This window comes from Hordeum vulgare, chromosome 1H, assembly GCF_904849725.1.
Source record: "Hordeum vulgare subsp. vulgare chromosome 1H, MorexV3_pseudomolecules_assembly, whole genome shotgun sequence".
NCBI lineage: Eukaryota > Viridiplantae > Streptophyta > Magnoliopsida > Poales > Poaceae > Hordeum > Hordeum vulgare.
In genome coordinates this window covers 382241596-382259668 of record NC_058518.1, presented here as the reverse complement: position 1 = coordinate 382259668, position 18073 = coordinate 382241596, and the positions used below count along the sequence as shown (strand labels likewise).

Genomic DNA, 18073 nt, shown 5'->3' with positions numbered 1-18073 from the left:
GCGGCGGTGGTGGGGCGCTGGAGCGATGGAGGCGCGCGAGGTAGAGAAAGAGGAAGAGGAGCGGTGGAGGCGCGCGTGGCGAGCGCCGCATTTTATAGGCGCACCGGAAAGCGGCGCGGCAAAAATGACGCGCGAGCTGCCGCCTTTTCGCGCGCGCGACTTTCCCGCCACCGGTGAAGCGCGTCAAAACGTCCCGCGCGCGCTAAAAGCTGGGTTTATCGCGCCCGTGTTTTTTGACGCGGCCGTTGGAGATGCTCTTACACACATCCTAATAACGTTGGAAAAAGTAAGCGAAGAACCCGCCTGACCCCGGTGCCTTGGTCGGATACATGTGGAAAAATGTCGTATTGACCTCATCAGCTGTGTATGGTGAATCAAGACGGCCATTCATCGTTGTTGTCACTTTGTCAGGCACACGAGACATAATTCTATCCATCCCCGTTGTTCCTTCAGAAGTATATAGTCTTTTTTTCTTTGAAACTCGAAGTATAGCCTTGTAGAAACTTTAGTCTTTTTTTTTTTTGAACTGGGTGGCATCGCTCGGAAGCAACGTTTTTTCGAAATCACTAATTAAGGAGCACCTTTTGTAAAGGTCATTCCCACCTTCCCACATTACATATGCTGTTAAAATATCGGAGTTTTTCTTTTTTTTCGTAGATCTGTTTATTCAAAATGTTTTACCTCTTAAACCGTGTATTCAAATCTCGAACCGTTTTCATCGCCGGGTTTTCTCGCGTCGAGATCCTCAAAACTAGATCTCATTTGATAGTTTTGACGATTTTTTTTCGCGAAAAAATCATGCCTCTCCAAAAACACATTTTTTCCTGTCCGAGATGCACGACCGTGCCTCTCGTGAAAAAAAAACCATTTTTTTTCGAGAGTCACGACCGTGTCTCTCATGAAAGCAAAACCATGCCTCTTGTGAAAGGAAAAAAAAATGAGTTTTTCGTTTCCGCGTGAAAGCAAATCCGTGCATCTTGCGAAAAAAGAAAACACATTTGTTTCCGTTTCTGAAAGGCTCGGTCGTGCCTTTCGTGTAAGCACATCCGTGCCTCGTGCGAAAGTAAAACCGTGTCTTTGAAGGAAGAAAAAAAGAAAACACTTTTTTGATCGTGACTGCGGAAGCAAAATGTCCCGAGAAAGTGGAAAATGTGTTTTTTGCAATTGTTTTTTATTTTTTTGTTCAAAAGCTAAGAAAGATAGGTGAAAAGTAAAAAAAAGCATTTAAAAGTCGGAAAGCGTGCGAAAAAATAAAATAAAATACGAAAGAAACACTCAGAGCATAATATGTGGCGACGATGAAAGTATGCCAAGTGACGACGGCTGAAAGTGACACTTAGAGCAATTCTCACGCAGCGACCCAAATCATCCGCAAACGTTCGTTTGGACAACGCGGACAAAGTGGAGGCCCAACGCGTCGATCCAAACCTAAAAGGCATTCGCTTCACGTCCGCGTGGACCATTTCTGACGCAAATTTGGGTCACATTTGGGTCGCACGCGAACACAAAGCGGGAGTTTTCAGTGTGTGCGTCGCCCACGTGTGTCCGACGTGACCCACTTGTCATCCATCCACCCAGCTCTTTTTACTTATTTAATTCCCTGACCCATCCTCACCCACCCTTTTTCAATTGTTTTACTGCCACAATGTTGATGTCCACTTACTTCCCGCTAGATGCATTGATCGATACATTTAAAAAAAGAACACAAATATGCAGGCGATCGATTCAAACGGATCAAAAGCGAACAAAAACGTCGTTCATTTGAATCGGCACGTTGAAGTTGTCCTTGAGAGGCTTTCGAAGGAGCATTCCTTTGTTAGTTGCTTCGGTTTTTTTTTTTTAGGGGATGTTAGGAAGCAGTTGGGCTTTTGGCTTTTTGAAGGAGCCACTATTTATTTATTTTTCTGGGCCCAACAGCAGAGTAAAAATATCTGGCATGGCTGGCGTGTCATCTTTGCGGGAAGCCCCCGGGCGCCTGTCATAATTACAACAGCCGCCCACGCTCTCCCTCCCCCCTCCCCCGCGCCTCGTCACCGTTCCGATCTCTCTCTCCCCTCTCCATCTCGTTCCTCCCCCCACCTGCGCAGCCAAGTTCAAACCCTAGTCCAGCCTGCGAGCGCCGACGCGTCGCGCCGCGCGGTTGCCGGCAAGCAGGGGCTCCGGACCACAGCGGGGGATGAGCGGCGCAGCCTACAGGGATCGGGGTTTCGGCGGCGCCGCGGAGATGGACCGGAAGCGCATCAAGGAGGCGCTGGAGAAACACACGGAAAGGCCGTCCCCGTCCACCTCCAGGGGGGCGTCCAGGGAGAAGGAGATGCTCGCCGCCGGCAAGATAACCACCCAGATCGGCAAGGTCCCCAAAGTCTCCGACGTCGGTGAGGATCTAGCCGCTCGCCGGCCTCCGTTGCTTGTTTTTTTGTGTGTTCCGCATTGCTTGCTTTTGCCAGAACTACGCGGCTCATGTTGTTTTAGTGGTAGAAGAAATAACAAGGCGCTCATCCCCCGTTTGCAATGAGACGCGGGAAAACTGGAAGCTCATCGCATTGCATGGAGCTGAGGAATCGATCCCGCCTTGCTCTGTTTACTTTATGTCCGACGTCGGTGCTTCATGTAACTATCATCAGTATCATGCTGTACGGGGGAAAGAAAGACGATAGTACGCGAAACAAACTAGGAGTGCTGAAGATGAATGGCAGGGATGGCTTAAAGACTGTCGAGGAATAAGAGCCTTGATTTTATTTTGCCTGGCTAGCATTTTTTGCTACTGGATTACGTGATTGTCTGGTAGAGAATGTTTTATTCTTTTCTGGTATTGGTTTGCTACAAGTCATCTCAGTGTCTTTTCGTGGCTGATTGTCTGTTAGGCCAGTAGGGCTCTCAAGCTTCAGTCTTTTATCTTTTGGACTATTTAATGGTATTTAAGGCAAATGCAGCATTTACTGCAGGATAATTTTGGGTATAGAAGCTTGATGTGATTCACTCCTTTACGATGCTCTCCTTTGGCAGGAAAGATGCTCCATGAGGAGTAAAGTATTTTCCTAGTGTAGTACTGTAGATCGAACAGGGAGTTCCAAGACTGATTTTTTTGATCAAACCACTTTGTTTGCCTGTGTCTCCAACCAGGAGACACGTTTGACCAAACATACCAACATTTATTGTTGAGCCTAATCAAGTATTAACTTAGCATACTTTGGCCAATTTTACCGTTTGTTTTGTAATATTGCAAATCAGTTAGTTTCAATAATGATTTTTGGCCAATCACATTACGTACTTGTTTCTCCAACCTGGACATGTGTTATCGCCGAACCTAATTAATAAGTGATGAAACATTAACAAAGGTTGACTAATTCTAACTTCATGGGAAACAAATGGGCGATTGGGGTATGCAGTGGATCGAACCCATGATCACTTGCTTTAGAAAGGGCATCTGTGGCTTTTGGCCAGTAGGAGACATTGGAGCTCTGTGTGCCTTTTTATTTTTGCTAACACTCTTATATGTAGCCACATGAGTTGAAACAAGCACACATGGAAAGAGGTTAGAATCGGTATCTAAAAGGAGATTGGTTGGTTCGAGTCAGCTTCTCGCGTTTTAGTTTGCTCACTTCTTTATGTAGCCATGGATGGAATCAATACACATATCAAAAGAGGGCAGGATCAAGACAAAAGCTGCGCATCAAAATACTATCTAAAAATGATATTTATTTGCTCTAGAATAAGTTACGGTAGCAGTAGATTGAACCAAGATCATGTGCTGCATGATCAGTATCTTAGGGTGTGTTTGGCAGCTGTTCTCACCCTAGCATAGTTGTTCCCTGTTGATGCATGCTAAGTATAGACATGATGAATACATTCATCTTCAGTTGTTTGGTGGTCATGTATGTGTTGTGACATGTTTGGATGAGACTGTGTTTGGTAGGAAGAGGTGCACTGCGAGGGAGGAAGAGGAGGGAGGTGAAGGAACGGGGGGAGGGGGCGGAGGCGGCGACGGGGCTCGGAAGGCTCCTCCACCACCGTGACCTCGACCGGATCCGTAGCCCCACGCCGCGTCGCGACCCGATCCAGATGCAAAGAACGCCATGCGGTGGAGATCGAGGAGGAGAGTGGGCGAGGCCGCGGGGGCTCGGGCGGGGCTCGAGCGAGGCCGCGGGAGCTCGGGCGAGGTGCGGCGGGGCTCGGACGAGGCCGTCGGAGCTCGAGCGAGGTCGCCGGAGCTCGGACGAGGCGCGGGGGGGCTCGGGCGAGGCTGCCGGAGCTCGGGAGGGGCGCGGGAGGGCGAGGGCGAGGCGGGGCGAGGGTGCATGGGCTCAGCATAGCTCTCCTCAGCTCGCCTCCGCGGGGGTGCTGGGCTCAGCTATGCTGAGGCCCTTTTTTGCATCAGTTGATGCATGCTCTCCTCAGCCCATACACCCTACCAAACAGCGAAAAGTGGGTCGGGGAGGGAACTTTTGGGCTCATACACTCTCCATGCAGGCTACCAAACACGCCCTTAGCCATTCCACTAACACTAGTAATCATGGAGGGCTACAAAGCTGTGGCCTTTTCCCGCATCACGGACGCACAAATGTTCGTCAACCGCCTGACCGTGGAAGTGGAAGCAGCCGAAGCATCAAGGTCACTTCCAAACAAAGGAAGAGGCTGAACTAGTTGAAATCGTTTAGATATCTTTGTTGAAATCGGAGTAAACATCCTTTCTGAAATCAAGCTCGAAACTTCTTCCATTGTTGTTTGGTGAGATGGGGAAGAAAGAGGTCTTGTGAGCCAAAGACAAACCGACCCCACATGGAGAAATTTTTTGGAGTCTATGTTTAGGCCTGCACAATGCAAGGCGCTTAGGTGGGATGCTTAGATAAATAAACCAGTGTTTCTCTAAGCACCGGTGCTTATTTGTACAGGTTAGACGCTTAATTAGGCATCTCTCCAGTAGAAATAGGCGCTGGTGCTTAAAAAAAACAAGGTTTATTTTCTAAGCACCTAGCATTGTACAAGGCCTTATGGTGATTATGTATTTGCGCAAAGGCTCGCCGGCCTCCAAAACATTATGGAGTGTGCTCCATATGCAATATGACGACTCTACTTATGGTCACTCTGCTAGAGTTGCTCTTATATTTTCTGTTTGAACTGGTCATTTCTGTTAAATCATGTGTTGTTTGAGGATTGAACACCTTAGGCTTGCCCTAGACACCCTTGGGGATATCGAACACTATGAATTCAAATTTTTGTGGAGTAACTCAATAAGAAAGTTTTTTTTTCTCTTTGCTTTGTCGCTATAGTGATGTTCTTTGTGTTTTTCTAATCTATAGAATATCATGCTTTTTTACGTTTGTGAGACACATGGATATTCGTACTCCCTCTGATCCATATTAATTGTTGCTCAAATGGATGTATCTAACACTGAAATATGTCTAGTTCAACGACAACTAATATGGATTGGAGGGAGTAGTGTTGTTCCTCAGGACGTCGCTTTACGGGGACAGTTGTGATTACTAGCACAATGCCCGTCTTTGCTACGAAACTATAAAATATTGAGGAGTTAGGTCATTGGCTTAGAAAGTCATTAAAATACATTGGTGTCCTGCAGCCTTTGCGTGCGGTTCACGGTTAAAAAGAGCGAAAATACAATGAAGTATCATGGGACATCAATTGGAGAATCTTAAGTAATAACATTTCAAATGTTGAGACATATGAGAATAGTCATTAGTAAGTTGTCTGCACAATATCATGGATTGGGTAGGAAGACAGGGTCTATCGTCGCTTTGGAATCAGAGTTTGTTCACTCTCTTGTTCTGTGATATAAAACTGGAAGAACTTGGTTGGGGAGAGAAACTGAAAATAAGAGCATAATTTTGAGTTGGAGTTGCATTTCTACGTTTGTTATTTGTGTCTTCTATATGTGTTGGTATCACCTGAAATTAGTAGTGTACTTGTTTGTATTTTAGATCGCACATGTTAGTAAACAAATGTTGAGACATATGAGAATAGTCATTAGTAAGTTGTCTGCACAATATCATGGATTGGGTAGGAAGACAGGGTCTATCATCGCTTTGGAATCAGAGTTTGTTCACTCTCTTGTTCTGTGATATAAAACTGGAAGAACTTGGTTGGGGAGAGAAACTGAAAATAAGAGCATAATTTTGAGTTGGAGTTGCATTTCTACGTTTGTTATTTGTGTCTTCTATATGTGTTGGTCTCACCTGAAATTAGTAGTGTACTTGTTTGTATTTTAGATCACACATGTTAGTAAAAGTACATTTGTTTATGTATGTCTCTTCAAGGTTGTTAGTCTATACATGTGGATAGGGTCGCATTTGTTTATTGATGAAGTTGTTGGTTCCATGTGTAAACTCACCACCAACTCCAATCTTTATAAGTAGGAAAGATAAATAAAAGCATTTTTTACTATATACTCTAACCTTCTTATTTTGGCACTGCAGAGGAATTCGAAACTGACAGTGAAGATTCTGATGTTAGCGGTTCTGAAGGAGAGGACACATCTTGGATTTCATGGTTCTGTAGCTTGCGAGGCAACGAATTCTTCTGTGAGATTGATGATGATTATATACAGGATGATTTCAATCTCTGTGGCCTAAGCAATCAGGTGCCATATTATGATTATGCACTTGATCTCATCCTAGACATTGAGTCTTCTAATGGTGAGATTGTTTCTTCTTAAGAAGCTACTTTTTTTTTACTGTAAATACTAAATACACCAGTAACAGTGTAATGCAATTAACATGTTATTTCTGTGTGAAAAAAAATTCACTCTTCAACCTTGAACTCTAAAAGCGCTTGAAATGCAACCTTGAACTATTGAAACTGCCCACTTTTAAAGCTCAAGCGGTTTCACAGGCGGTGGTTTTGACTAATGTGGAAGCCACACAGATGCAACCTCAATGTCACGTCGCTGCATGTTATCAAATTCCATTCTTTTATCTGTTTGTACAATTCTGGTATATCTTTCTGTGAAAGTTTTTAACCCGGATGGTATAGTTTCTTTTGGAATTGTTTTCTTTAGTGTTTGTTTCTGGTGGTGACATCCACGCCATTGGCATGTCACAACCATCACCTGTACAAAAAATAAGCGGGCTATTTCAGTAGTTTGCCGTAGCATTTCCAATGGTTTTAGAGTTCAGGTTGAAAACTGAACTTTCTCCAAGTTTAGGGTTAAAAGTGTTTTTTTTTTCTGAATCTTACCATCTATTATTTGCATTTTCAGATCGTCTACTTATTTTTTTAATAATATCTTTGTTTATGTTCATCAATTTCATTTCATAATGAAGCAAAATTCCAGCAACTGTGTATATTCATTCCGCACTCTAGTATCCGCAGAAGGTACTGTTGAATTCATCTAAGTGGGGCCATTTTTGTACAGGTGATGTATTCACTGAGGAGCAAAATGAATTAATTGAGTCATCTGCAGAGATGCTGTATGGTTTAATCCATGCACGGTACATCTTAACTAGCAAGGGTCTAGCTGCAATGGTAATATATGTTTTCATCTTATGCGTCAAGATATAATTCTTTCTTGCCAGAGTACTGAATTACTACATTTTTATTTGTTGCAGTTAGAAAAGTTCAAGAATTATGATTTTGGCAGATGCCCTCGAGTATACTGCTGTGGCCAGCCCTGTCTTCCAGCAGGGCAATCAGACATTCCTAGGTCAAGCACAGTGAAGGTGTTTTGTCCAAAATGTGAAGACTTACACTATCCAAGGTCCAAGTACCAAGGCAGTATCCTTTTGATTTTTCACTCTGCTAAAATTATTAGTAATAATATACTAATATAATATATCCATCCATCGTAAGAGTATTAACTTGTGTGACCCATGAAACATGCTCTTCTCATATTATGATTGCTTATGTAATTTCTGATGCGGTTTTGTGGAAATTTAGCACTGTGATATAACTGTATAGAAAAAGGTTTAGGTAGTAATTTGTGGTCCGCACTAAACATGATTCGACTTTCCTTCATCCTGCATTTTGGACCTTTTGGCAGTTTGTGTTGCATATTCATACATGTGTTTGGTGGTTACAGTTATACTAGAAACAAACCTTCTACCGCTGTTACATCCTTTACTCAGCCAAGACATTGATGGAGCATACTTTGGTACGACGTTCCCTCATCTCTTCTTGATGACATATCCACACCTGAAGCCACAGAAGCCATCACAGCAATACGTTCCAAGGGTTTTTGGCTTCAAACTTCACAAGCAATCGTGACAAACTTTTACCAGCGGGCGCAATTTGTTTTTACCTAGTGTTAGAGATGGAACACCATGGCCTCAAAATGTTGTGGCCTCTTGATTCGAGTACTCGCGAGCTTGAATCTTGCTGTAAACTGCTGAGCAACTGTATCTGTTTTGTTGTATGACTGCTGTGTAATCTAGGTTTCTTCACTTGATCAAGCTATGCACATTTGCATGTTAGCAGGAGTTTTTCTGTGTCTGAATCTGATGCGTCTAGGTCAACCTAGCAAGTTAACTCCCTCCATTCACAAATATAAGATGTTTTGAATATTTCAGTATGGAGTACACACAGACTAAAATGAGTGAATAAACGCACTAAAACGTCTTTATGTACACCTGATTTAGAAACAAAAAGTTATAACACCTTATATTTGTGGATGAAGAGAGTAGTTTCTTACGTTATTGTGTGATTACTTTCGAGAACTTTGCATTCTCTATGTTCTCGTCTAGCAAGGCACTTACATCTTCGTGTATTCGTGCAAGTTCTTGGTTTTCCTGTTAGTATGTTCTGTGAGTTTATTGTTGGAAAGGTATACATAAACTATGTAGTACTCCCTTCGTTCCTAAATATTTGCCTTTCTAAAGATTTTACTATGGACTACATACGGATGTATAGATATACTCCCTCTGTCTGATGAAAAATGTACGTTTGGCTTTAAAATTTATCCACAAAAGAGTATACTTTTATCTTTCCAATGCACTTTAAAATAAAAAAATGTTTCTCTCTCATCATACAGTAATCAAGACTAATGACATTCTACACATAATCTTATTAATTTTTACATATACTTAGCTCATTGGGGTTGGGTAATTAAAGAGGAGAGAGATGGTGTTGCATCTTTTCAATGCATCTTTTACTTCACTTTATAATTTGTTCTAAAATGTCTATATGCACATTTTCATCGGATGAAGGGAGTAATTTAGAGTCTAAGTTCATTCATTTTGTTTCGTATATAATCCGTAGTTAATTTTTTTTAAAAACAAACATTTAGGAACGGAGTAAGTAGAGTAATTTCCTCAGTAGTTTTTTTAATGCGCAGAAAAACACTGGTTTCCCCTGCAAATAGAAGCAAGAAGAACATTAAAAATAGGGCAGAGCCGTGCTTGATGTTGGATCAAGATGGTGTGATGAGCAAACAAGTTGGCCCATTTTCTCCATGATTAGTCGAAGCAAACACACGGTATCACTGTCATACTAAAACCCATGCAGGAGCAATTGTCTATTCTGATTTATGATGCCTGGACACCTTGCATTAAAATAACCCTGTGGCACACGTAGGATATTATCCATCCGTCATGCCACCCACGGATGTGGATAAGCATGGCGATGTAGCCTGCTCATCAACATCAACCGCGCCACGACGAACGTGTCCTCTTTTGACCCGGTGACGCCTCAATTCTCAACAAATTATCATTCTCATTATACTACTGCCACTGTATTATCAACTCACATGTCCACCCTGAATCATCGTATGGAATATTCCAAACACACGACTCTGCCTTGAACTCAACTCATGAACAAGAGCAATAATAGACCCGCCACTGAGTGCACGGACCATACAAACTAAACTTAGAAACGGTCTTCTCTTGAGCTCGCAGCTCCAGTCACTGCACCACTAAACTTAGGAACGGCGACCTCGTCGCGGCACTTGGACCACCGCAGCCGCGTGGTACTGCGCGCTGCTAAACTTAGAAACGAACACTGTCTTCACACCCAGTAAAAATAGCCTCTTCGGGGCATCGCAAGTGTGTGTGCCAGTGTCAGTGCTAAACTTAGGAAGCTCGTAACTCCAGCCACCAAAACCATGTCTACTCCGCGCCTAAACTTAGGAGTGGTGCTCGTAACCTCACTCGCCGCATGCTGCCGTCCACTGTGACCTGAAGCACCGTACGTGGCCACGTGTGCTGTGCCTCTAAACTTAGAAACGATCTTGTCCTGAGCTCGTAACTGCAGCCACTTTGGCTCAGCCACGTACTAGTACTAGAGCACACCACGAGGACCAAGCGCGCAGAGGTATTAAAGCGTGCAAGCTTTGATCAAGTTTGTAGAAACAAATATCTGCAAACAGAATACCAAATGCATATGTTTGGATATTGCAAATGTAGAAACTTGAAGTTTGGCTTTCAGAAGAAATTATACGCGCTGTGTAGAACGGATAGAGTAATAAATTGACGGACCAAAATGGCCGAGGGCTTGCTTTTGCAGGGGAAATTCTAATCGTGGCCTGCTGAATAGAGCCCCATCCATTCCCCTTGTTTTCCTTGCACGCACACATGACAAAGCCAGATCCAGGCAAGGCGAAGGCACACGGAAATGGGAGACCTCCAACCGTCCAACGTGCTGGCCCTATCCGCCTACCACTTTTCATCCTTGGGTTCCATGTGCAGGCAAACAGACCTGCAAAACCTAACCAAGTAGTACATCGCGAGTAAAAGTGTGAGTCTGCTAGCTAAATGCATGCATCCCACGCTAAGTCGCTGTGATCTGCTAACCCGTGTGTCTGAAGTGTTTCTTAGTTTTTTCTTTTGTTGGTGAGAAAAATGTTCCAGTACCGTCTTCGTTCACAAATATATGATGTTATGAATATTTCAATATAAACTACGCACGGACTAAAAATACTGAACAAACACATTAAAAAAATGTTTATATGCATCTACTCCTTTCATTTCTAAATATATGCCTTTTTAGATATTTTATTATAAACTACATACAAAGCAAAATAAGTGATTTATATTATAAAGTATGTTTGTATACATCTGTATATAGTTTTTACTGAAATCTCTAAAAAGACTTGTACTCCTTTCGTTTTCAAATAAGTGTCGTAACATCTGTATTAAGTTAGTATATAAATTTTATACCAGATCGATGACACTTATTTTGAGACAAAGAAAGTATTTAAAAACGAAGGTAGTAATTCATAAAAAAAGTTAGAACATCTTATATTTGTGGACGGCTGGAGTATTATTTAGCATCTTTTGTCTTCTACGACATTCGTGCATAAGAAACTTCACACCTACGACGTGAGCATTGTACCCATGTTTTTAAAGGACGTTACTTCCAATGTAACTAGCACTGTTCGGCTTCATTTTGTATTCTCAATAATTGCAATTTGATTGGGATCGTAAACAAAGGACAAACTCTGCATACATCAGCAAAAAGGGGTTCTGGCAAGACTATCACTGCCTAACAAGTATTTAAACCAGATAATTACTTGTGCCTAGCAACTGGAGAATAAATATTTTGCTAGGTTAGCCTGTGAATTAACTGCACATATTAATTTAACAGTGTGTAAAATATACTCCCTCCTCCGTCACATAATATAAAAGCGTTTTTTTCAAAATAAGTTTCCTAAGCTTAGTACAATTCTGTACTAGAGCTAATATAAAATTGTGACACTTATTTTGACATGAAGGGTGTAGGACGGAGGAAGTAGTTTTTTAGATTGATATAACTTTATTTGGTAGTAAACCCTTGTTTGATAATCATTTATTGGCTTATCGAAGAAAATGTAAAATTATTTGGTAAATAAATAAGTGGTGGGGCATATGTCATGTTGGACGAAGGACGAGCGAACAATTTCATCCCAGGTTGAAAAACATGACCCAAATTACATTTAATTACTTGAAGGACAAATATAGGAATCATTTATGATGTTATCATAGATAGATTTTTTCCCCTTTGTATGAAGAATATTTCCACAAATTGCAAAGCCCACAAATTAGAAAACCAAACATAGAAACATAAAATATGGAAAAACAGCCGTAATTTGAGATTCCTTTGAACCCATTCAAGGGGGCCATTCCCAGCATAAGAAAAGAAAACTGTTAATTAGTGGTTAGGATCTGGTTGATCCAGTTGAATGTTAGGGCATCTTTGATTCACATGATTTGTAAACCGCAGGAATGTAGAAAAACATGACAATGAAGTTGCATCCCATCTTTAATATTGTATGATTAGTATGGACGTTTGATTGTGCGTAGGAAAATCATTGGATTCTTCACACGATGTGAGAGTGGATGATTTTTTTTGTCTATGATATAGGCGGTACAAATGGATCGTAAGGAAAATCCTGCAAATCAAACAATTGATGTAAGTAAAAAAAATATCTGAGAATAATACTAGATGCCCTCAAATTTTCGTTTAGGATTCCATTGAATCAAAGAGGCCCTTAATTATTACTACACTGAACTCGTTTGCATTAATTACACTAATCACCCGTTGCATGGGGAAGAAGGAAGGGAGGAAGGAGGAGAAGAAACCCAGCGAGAAGACAGGGAGCAGGAGAGAAAAGACCCGAAAAAACTGGTGCTGAAAAGCGAGGAGAAAAGCGTAGAGAAGACGGCAGCCTCCCTCCCCTCCCCGCCCCGCCCATGTCGACACCTCCTCCTCCGGCCACCACCTCCCCCAATCCCAATCCCAATCCCAAATCCGGCCCCAATCCCAACTAGATGCACCACCACCACCTCCCCGTCGCCGCCGCCGCCGCGCCGGACGCGGCCGCGGGGCCGGAGCCGCCGCCGCCATCCGATCCCAACCACCCGCCTCCCCCACACCCCTCCTCCCTCCGCATCCACATCCCGTCGAGCCCGCACCATGCGCTCCCCTCCACCCCGCACAAGCGCCCCGTCTCCATGAACTCCTCCTCCTCCGCCACCCCGACCAGGCCCTCGCCGCTGCCCTCGCCCTTCACCCCGCCGCGCCGCCGCAAGCTCGCCGCATCCTCCGTGCCGCCCGCCCCGGCTGCGGCCGCCGCCGCCGCCGCCGCCGCGAGGCATCTGCTGCGCTGCCTCCACCTCCGCCTCCGGATCCTGCTGCTCCTCTCCCTCCCGACCCTCTACTTCCTCTCCCCGTCGCCCGCCATCCTCCCGCGCTCCCTCCTCGCCGACTTCCTCTCCGCCGCGGCCTTCTCCTGCGCGCTGCTCCTGCTCCTCTGCCTCTCCCTCCCCCGCCTCCCGTTCCCGCTCCCCTTCCACCTCCCGCTCCGCCGCCCTCGCCGATCCCCGATCCTCTGGTCCATCGGCTCCTCCCCGTCCGCCTCCGCGTCTGCCCCCACCACCGGCCATTTCGTCCAGGTGTACAGCAACGGTGATGTCTACGAGGGCCAGTTCAACCGTGGCCGCTGCACCGGCAGTGGCGTCTACTACTACTACATGAGCGGCAGGTACGAGGGGGACTGGATCGACGGCAAGTACGACGGCTACGGGGTCGAGACCTGGGCCAGGGGGAGCCGATACAGGGGCCAGTACCGGCAGGGGCTCAGGCACGGCCACGGCGTGTACAGGTTCTACACCGGGGATGTCTACTCGGGGGAATGGTCCAACGGACAGAGCCACGGGTACGGCGTGCACACCTGCGAGGATGGCAGCCGCTACATCGGGGAGTTCAAGAGAGGTGTCAAACACGGGCTAGGCCACTACCATTTCAGGTTTGAATTGCGTTTGTATTTGTCCAGAGGTTTGCCCGTAGTTGTGAAATCGAGTTAAACTGTGCAGCTAGTTACATGCTAGCCATGACCCTTTTTCATGTAGACATAACCGGTGCATAGTATTAGCGTGTTAATGTTGAAGATCCGGCCAAACGTGAGATTGTGTTAGCTATGACATATGATGACTAAGGAAATTGTAGAGCTTGCGTCGATACTTTCCGTCTTCCATGTTTTGCCTCATTGATTGCTAAACATTTTCACATTTTTTGTGGAGTTTCCGTGTCTAACCTAAGCCAAGCTCATGTTTAATTGGCCATATCATGATATAACCTAGGGATTGTAGTCAAGTTGATAACTGCACAATTAGTGTACTCCCTCGGTCTCAAAATAAGTGTCTCAACTTTGTACTAACTGTAGTACAAAGTTGTACTAAGGTTAAGGCACTTATTTTGGGACGGAGCCAGGGTGGGAGTATATATCAAGTAAGCTGTAGAAGTTCTTTTCACCCAAGTAGATGTTACATTAGTGGCCGGTAGCATTGTTCTTTCGTTGCTTTCTGTTGAGTAAGATGCTTCTTCCAATCAAAGTAAAGGACTTTGGTCAGGTTGTTGTTTCTAGGGAGAGATGAGATGGCTCGCTTGGCTGATTCCCTTCACCATAGATCTGATGTAGAATTTTCTCGTTCTGTTCGTAGTGGAATCTGGAAAAGGTGTAATTATCAGTAGGGTAGTGCCCCAACCAACAACTCTCCTTGTTACCTCTGTCCTGCCGAATAATACAAGCTACCCTTTACGCTATCTTGCCCCATACCCAGTAGCCATTAGCCATTAGGTAGGAAAGCTATTGGCCAGGCATAGCTTACAATCGACTGGAGAACTCTCAAAGAACTGCAGATAATGATAATTGAGATGTAGTTTTTGTAGAATAGAGTGACACTGCTATCACCTCATCAGCTAGTTTTGGATGAATTTAATATCTGCCAAATCTGGAGGCAGACCTGTACGAGTATATTGGATGCATATATCATGTGTGTATTTTCTTCTATCTGAGTAATATTAATGGTTATGGTTGTGGTCTTTATGAGGAATGAGTTAGGGTAGACAATCTATTTAGCAATATCCCAAGGTTTTGAACTTAGTTCTAGCAATGATCTGCCGTTCAGTTGTGTGCAGCGTGAAATCTATTCATCTGAATTCTTCAAGTCTTGTTTGAAACTGTTCTTGTGTAAAATCTTGCCCCTTAAGCTGTTATCTTTTATATCAACTTATTTATGTGGCTGCAGTTAGTTAAAAGTTCATGGTACACAATTGGATGGTTACTATAATCCAGTTTCTTATTTTTAAGATTTCATAGTCAGATTTGGCCGCACCACCAAGTTCATTTCTTATATGCACGGAGATTTCGTAAATACATTAATTACTGTAGTATTATATATTTGTCTCATCAGTTATCGGTTATATTGGAATTGGATGTACCTGAAGGGATTGGTAGTGGGCTATACGAGTCATCAATGATTGTGCATGGTCTCTTTGTATTTTATGGTCCTATTTTGTTGTCATCTGTACTTGATACATCTGAAAAGACTATGTCAAAAATTATTCTCTTTCCAGTTCTGTTTACCAGACAACTAGCTCGATAGTATGTCTAACTTCTTCAAATCCCATGGGATAGTATATAAAGTTTTATGTGATGTTTTCCAGTTATACCGTGCTGCATATTTTCCAGTACAACCATCTTCTGTTTGAATCGCAACTGATCTTAAGCTTCCATTTTCCTCTTTTCTTCCATGTTTGTTCTTTTGAGTTCACTTTTAACTCGAGCCTGTTAGGGTTGCAATATGGTATCATGGTTCCTTTGTGCTAGTATAGCCGTGTTTGGCAGTAATAAATGATGCAGTATAAAATTGGTATTAATTGAGCTTTGAACTAACTCTTTTGTTACTGCTGTCAGGAATGGTGACACGTATGCTGGGGAGTACTTTGCTGATAGGATGCATGGTTTCGGAGTCTACAGCTTTGCCAATGGGCATAGATACGAGGGTGCATGGCATGAGGGCAGAAGGCAAGGCTTAGGCATGTATACATTCAGGAATGGAGAGACACAAGCAGGGCACTGGCAAAATGGAGTTCTTGACACCTTAAGTACCCAAAATATCGTCCCAGGGTCAGCAATTGCCGTGAACCATTCCAAGGTCCTCAATGCAGTGCAGGTAATGTGCCAGCAAACCATCGGTAGTTATCAGAAAGAGTCTTTCCTCCCATGATGTTTCATACTGTACTATCGTGGTCACTGATTTCTGATTATGTCACACACCCAGGAGGCAAGAAGAGCTACAGAGAAGGCCTACGATGTCCCCAGAGTAGATGATAAGGTTAACAGGGCGGTTGCCGCAGCTAATAAAGCAGCCAATGCAGCTAGAGTGTCTGCCGTGAAAGCTGCACAAAAACGCATTCCAAATAATAATGATGATCTACCGTTGTCAATAGTGTGAGGATTTAGCCAACATAAGGTTGGCACGAAGCTGCTTCGCGATGCCATCACAATACGAATCGTCTGGCAGAAGCTTTGATTTCCTCGATAGGGGTGTTGTTGCTCTGCCACCGGTCCATGACGACACCTGAGCGACTCCCACTGCATCAGAGCTTCGGAAGCAGAGTTTTCTGCCATCCCTCCAATACATCTCTGCGGTGTCTTTTGTGATGCAGCAGAACTTGTGCGCCGAGAGCTTTCCGTTGTCGAAGGCAATGGATTGAGGTCAGGTAGCTTTCCCTCTGCTTTTCTTCAGTGTAATATCCATCCTACCTTAGAGATGTGATGATGATGTACACCCTCGGTTGTCAGAGACAAATTTCTCCCTGCTTTAAGCATGTATAGAAGTATAGAACCCTACGTTTTTCGTGGTGCCGGCTGTTGAGGTTGGAGTTGCCAGATGCCGCCCGCTGTTGTCTGTATCTCTGTAGCAGAAACGCATAAATATATCATGCACGACCATGATTCATCAGTGTCTCTGTTGTTTTAGTTGTTGATCGATGTGTCACTGTGAAATGGAGTGTCATAAGTACTACTGTATTGATCCCGATCGTTTGTTATATTCCACTCGACATGACTGGGGCAGTCCATATAGAGTTTGCAAAGCAAATTCAAGGGGGAGGGGAGAGCTAGCAGTTACACACTTACAATGTGTATTAACAAAAGTCATTCTGAAAAAACAAAAGTCATTCTAAAAAAGAATGAATGGAGTTTTGGTTCGTCTCTCTTGGTGATGGTTAAGTTTTCTTAGTGGCGATCTCAAGGCGTCTATCTTGGCACAAAAAAAGAAGGCATTAAAGTATGAATTGAGTTTCAGTTCGTCTCTCTTGGTGATGGTTAGGGTTTCTTAGTGGCGATCCCAAGGCGTCTCTCTTAGTGATGGTTAGAGTTTTTTAGTGGTGATCCCAAGGCTATCTCGTTGATGGTCATGCAGGAAAAAAATTATAATATGCCTCCTTTGTTTTTAAATATAAGTCTTTTTAGAGATTTTACTATTGACTAGATACGAATGTATATACACATATTTTAAAGTGTAGATTCATTTATTTTGCTCCATATGTAGTCGGTAGTGGATTCTTTTAAAAGACTTATATTTAGAAACGAACAGAGTATATAATATAATGTCTTACATAACACCGATGCCTCTTTAAAAAAGTTCAGAATTCTGATGATCCGATTGATCTAAAGTAATGTTGAGGGACCACAAGAGGAGATAAAGGCAAACTCACGAGGGCCGACTGCTTATCGTCACGAGGGCGCAGGCGAAGAGACGAGGGCACGAGGCGACGAGTAGACAAGACAAGGCAACTATTCTTCGGTTCCTGTGTCGATCGATCTTATAGCTTTTTTAGGGGAATCTCAATCCCTACAACCGTGTAGCGATAGGAGGAGGGTCGGGAGGAGTGTGCTCGATCCCTACGTTCTATGACTCAATCAATGGCCTGGTCCCCTAGACTCTAGACTCCAGCGGCCCAACTTCGACGTCACCAGGCCCAATAACTCTCAATTTTTCTTTCTAGTACTAGGCCTATATAAAATTTTTGGGCCCTATGCGAGCCACACTTTTGGCACCACAGTGGCCGTGACCCTGCTAGTAGTGATCTCTATACCTAGGGGTGTGCCGCCCTAGTTGGAGTCTCATTCCCAAATTTGCAACAAACTTGAAGATCCAACCCTTTTCTTCCACCAAGAACTTTTCATGTTAGACTACAATGTTGAAAGGATCGATATGGTTGACTAGAGGGGGGGGGGGGTGAATAGGCAACTAACAATTCTAAGCTTTTCTTGAACAAATTAAGTTTGACAACAAATAGGTTGTCTAGATATGCAACTAAGCGAGCAACCTATATGATGCTAGCAACAATAATAACAAGT

At 43.6% G+C, this 18073-nt stretch overlaps 2 protein-coding genes across 2 annotated transcripts; both read left to right on the top strand.

Annotated features, from left to right (window-relative positions):
* Positions 1-1962: 1962 nt before the first annotated feature.
* Positions 1963-8446, top strand: LOC123439104 (putative casein kinase II subunit beta-4). The gene is made up of 5 exons (XM_045115855.1): positions 1963-2375; positions 6432-6650; positions 7370-7479; positions 7563-7728; positions 8084-8446. Exons 1-5 carry the CDS (start codon positions 2177-2179, stop codon positions 8215-8217), a joined length of 828 nt encoding a protein of 275 aa, XP_044971790.1. The 5' UTR covers positions 1963-2176; the 3' UTR covers positions 8218-8446.
* A 4035-nt stretch (positions 8447-12481) lies between these two features.
* LOC123439094 (phosphatidylinositol 4-phosphate 5-kinase 4) lies at positions 12482-16670 on the top strand. The gene is made up of 3 exons (XM_045115843.1): positions 12482-13669; positions 15620-15878; positions 15987-16670. Exons 1-3 carry the CDS (start codon positions 12693-12695, stop codon positions 16158-16160), a joined length of 1410 nt encoding a protein of 469 aa, XP_044971778.1. The 5' UTR covers positions 12482-12692; the 3' UTR covers positions 16161-16670.
* Positions 16671-18073: the final 1403 nt, after the last annotated feature.

Bases quoted from the DNA above. Each gene is read 5' to 3' on its own strand.
- LOC123439104 (XM_045115855.1), top strand. From the start codon at position 2,177: ATGAGCGGCGCAGCCTACAGGGATCGGGGTTTCGGCGGCGCCGCGGAG. The intron at 2,376-6,431 runs GTGAGGATCTAG...TTGGCACTGCAG, and splicing joins CCCCAAAGTCTCCGACGTCG to AGGAATTCGAAACTGACAGT. The intron at 6,651-7,369 runs GTGAGATTGTTT...ATTTTTGTACAG, and splicing joins AGACATTGAGTCTTCTAATG to GTGATGTATTCACTGAGGAG.
- LOC123439094 (XM_045115843.1), top strand. From the start codon at position 12,693: ATGCACCACCACCACCTCCCCGTCGCCGCCGCCGCCGCGCCGGACGCG. The intron at 13,670-15,619 runs GTTTGAATTGCG...TACTGCTGTCAG, and splicing joins CTAGGCCACTACCATTTCAG to GAATGGTGACACGTATGCTG. The intron at 15,879-15,986 runs GTAATGTGCCAG...TCACACACCCAG, and splicing joins AGGTCCTCAATGCAGTGCAG to GAGGCAAGAAGAGCTACAGA.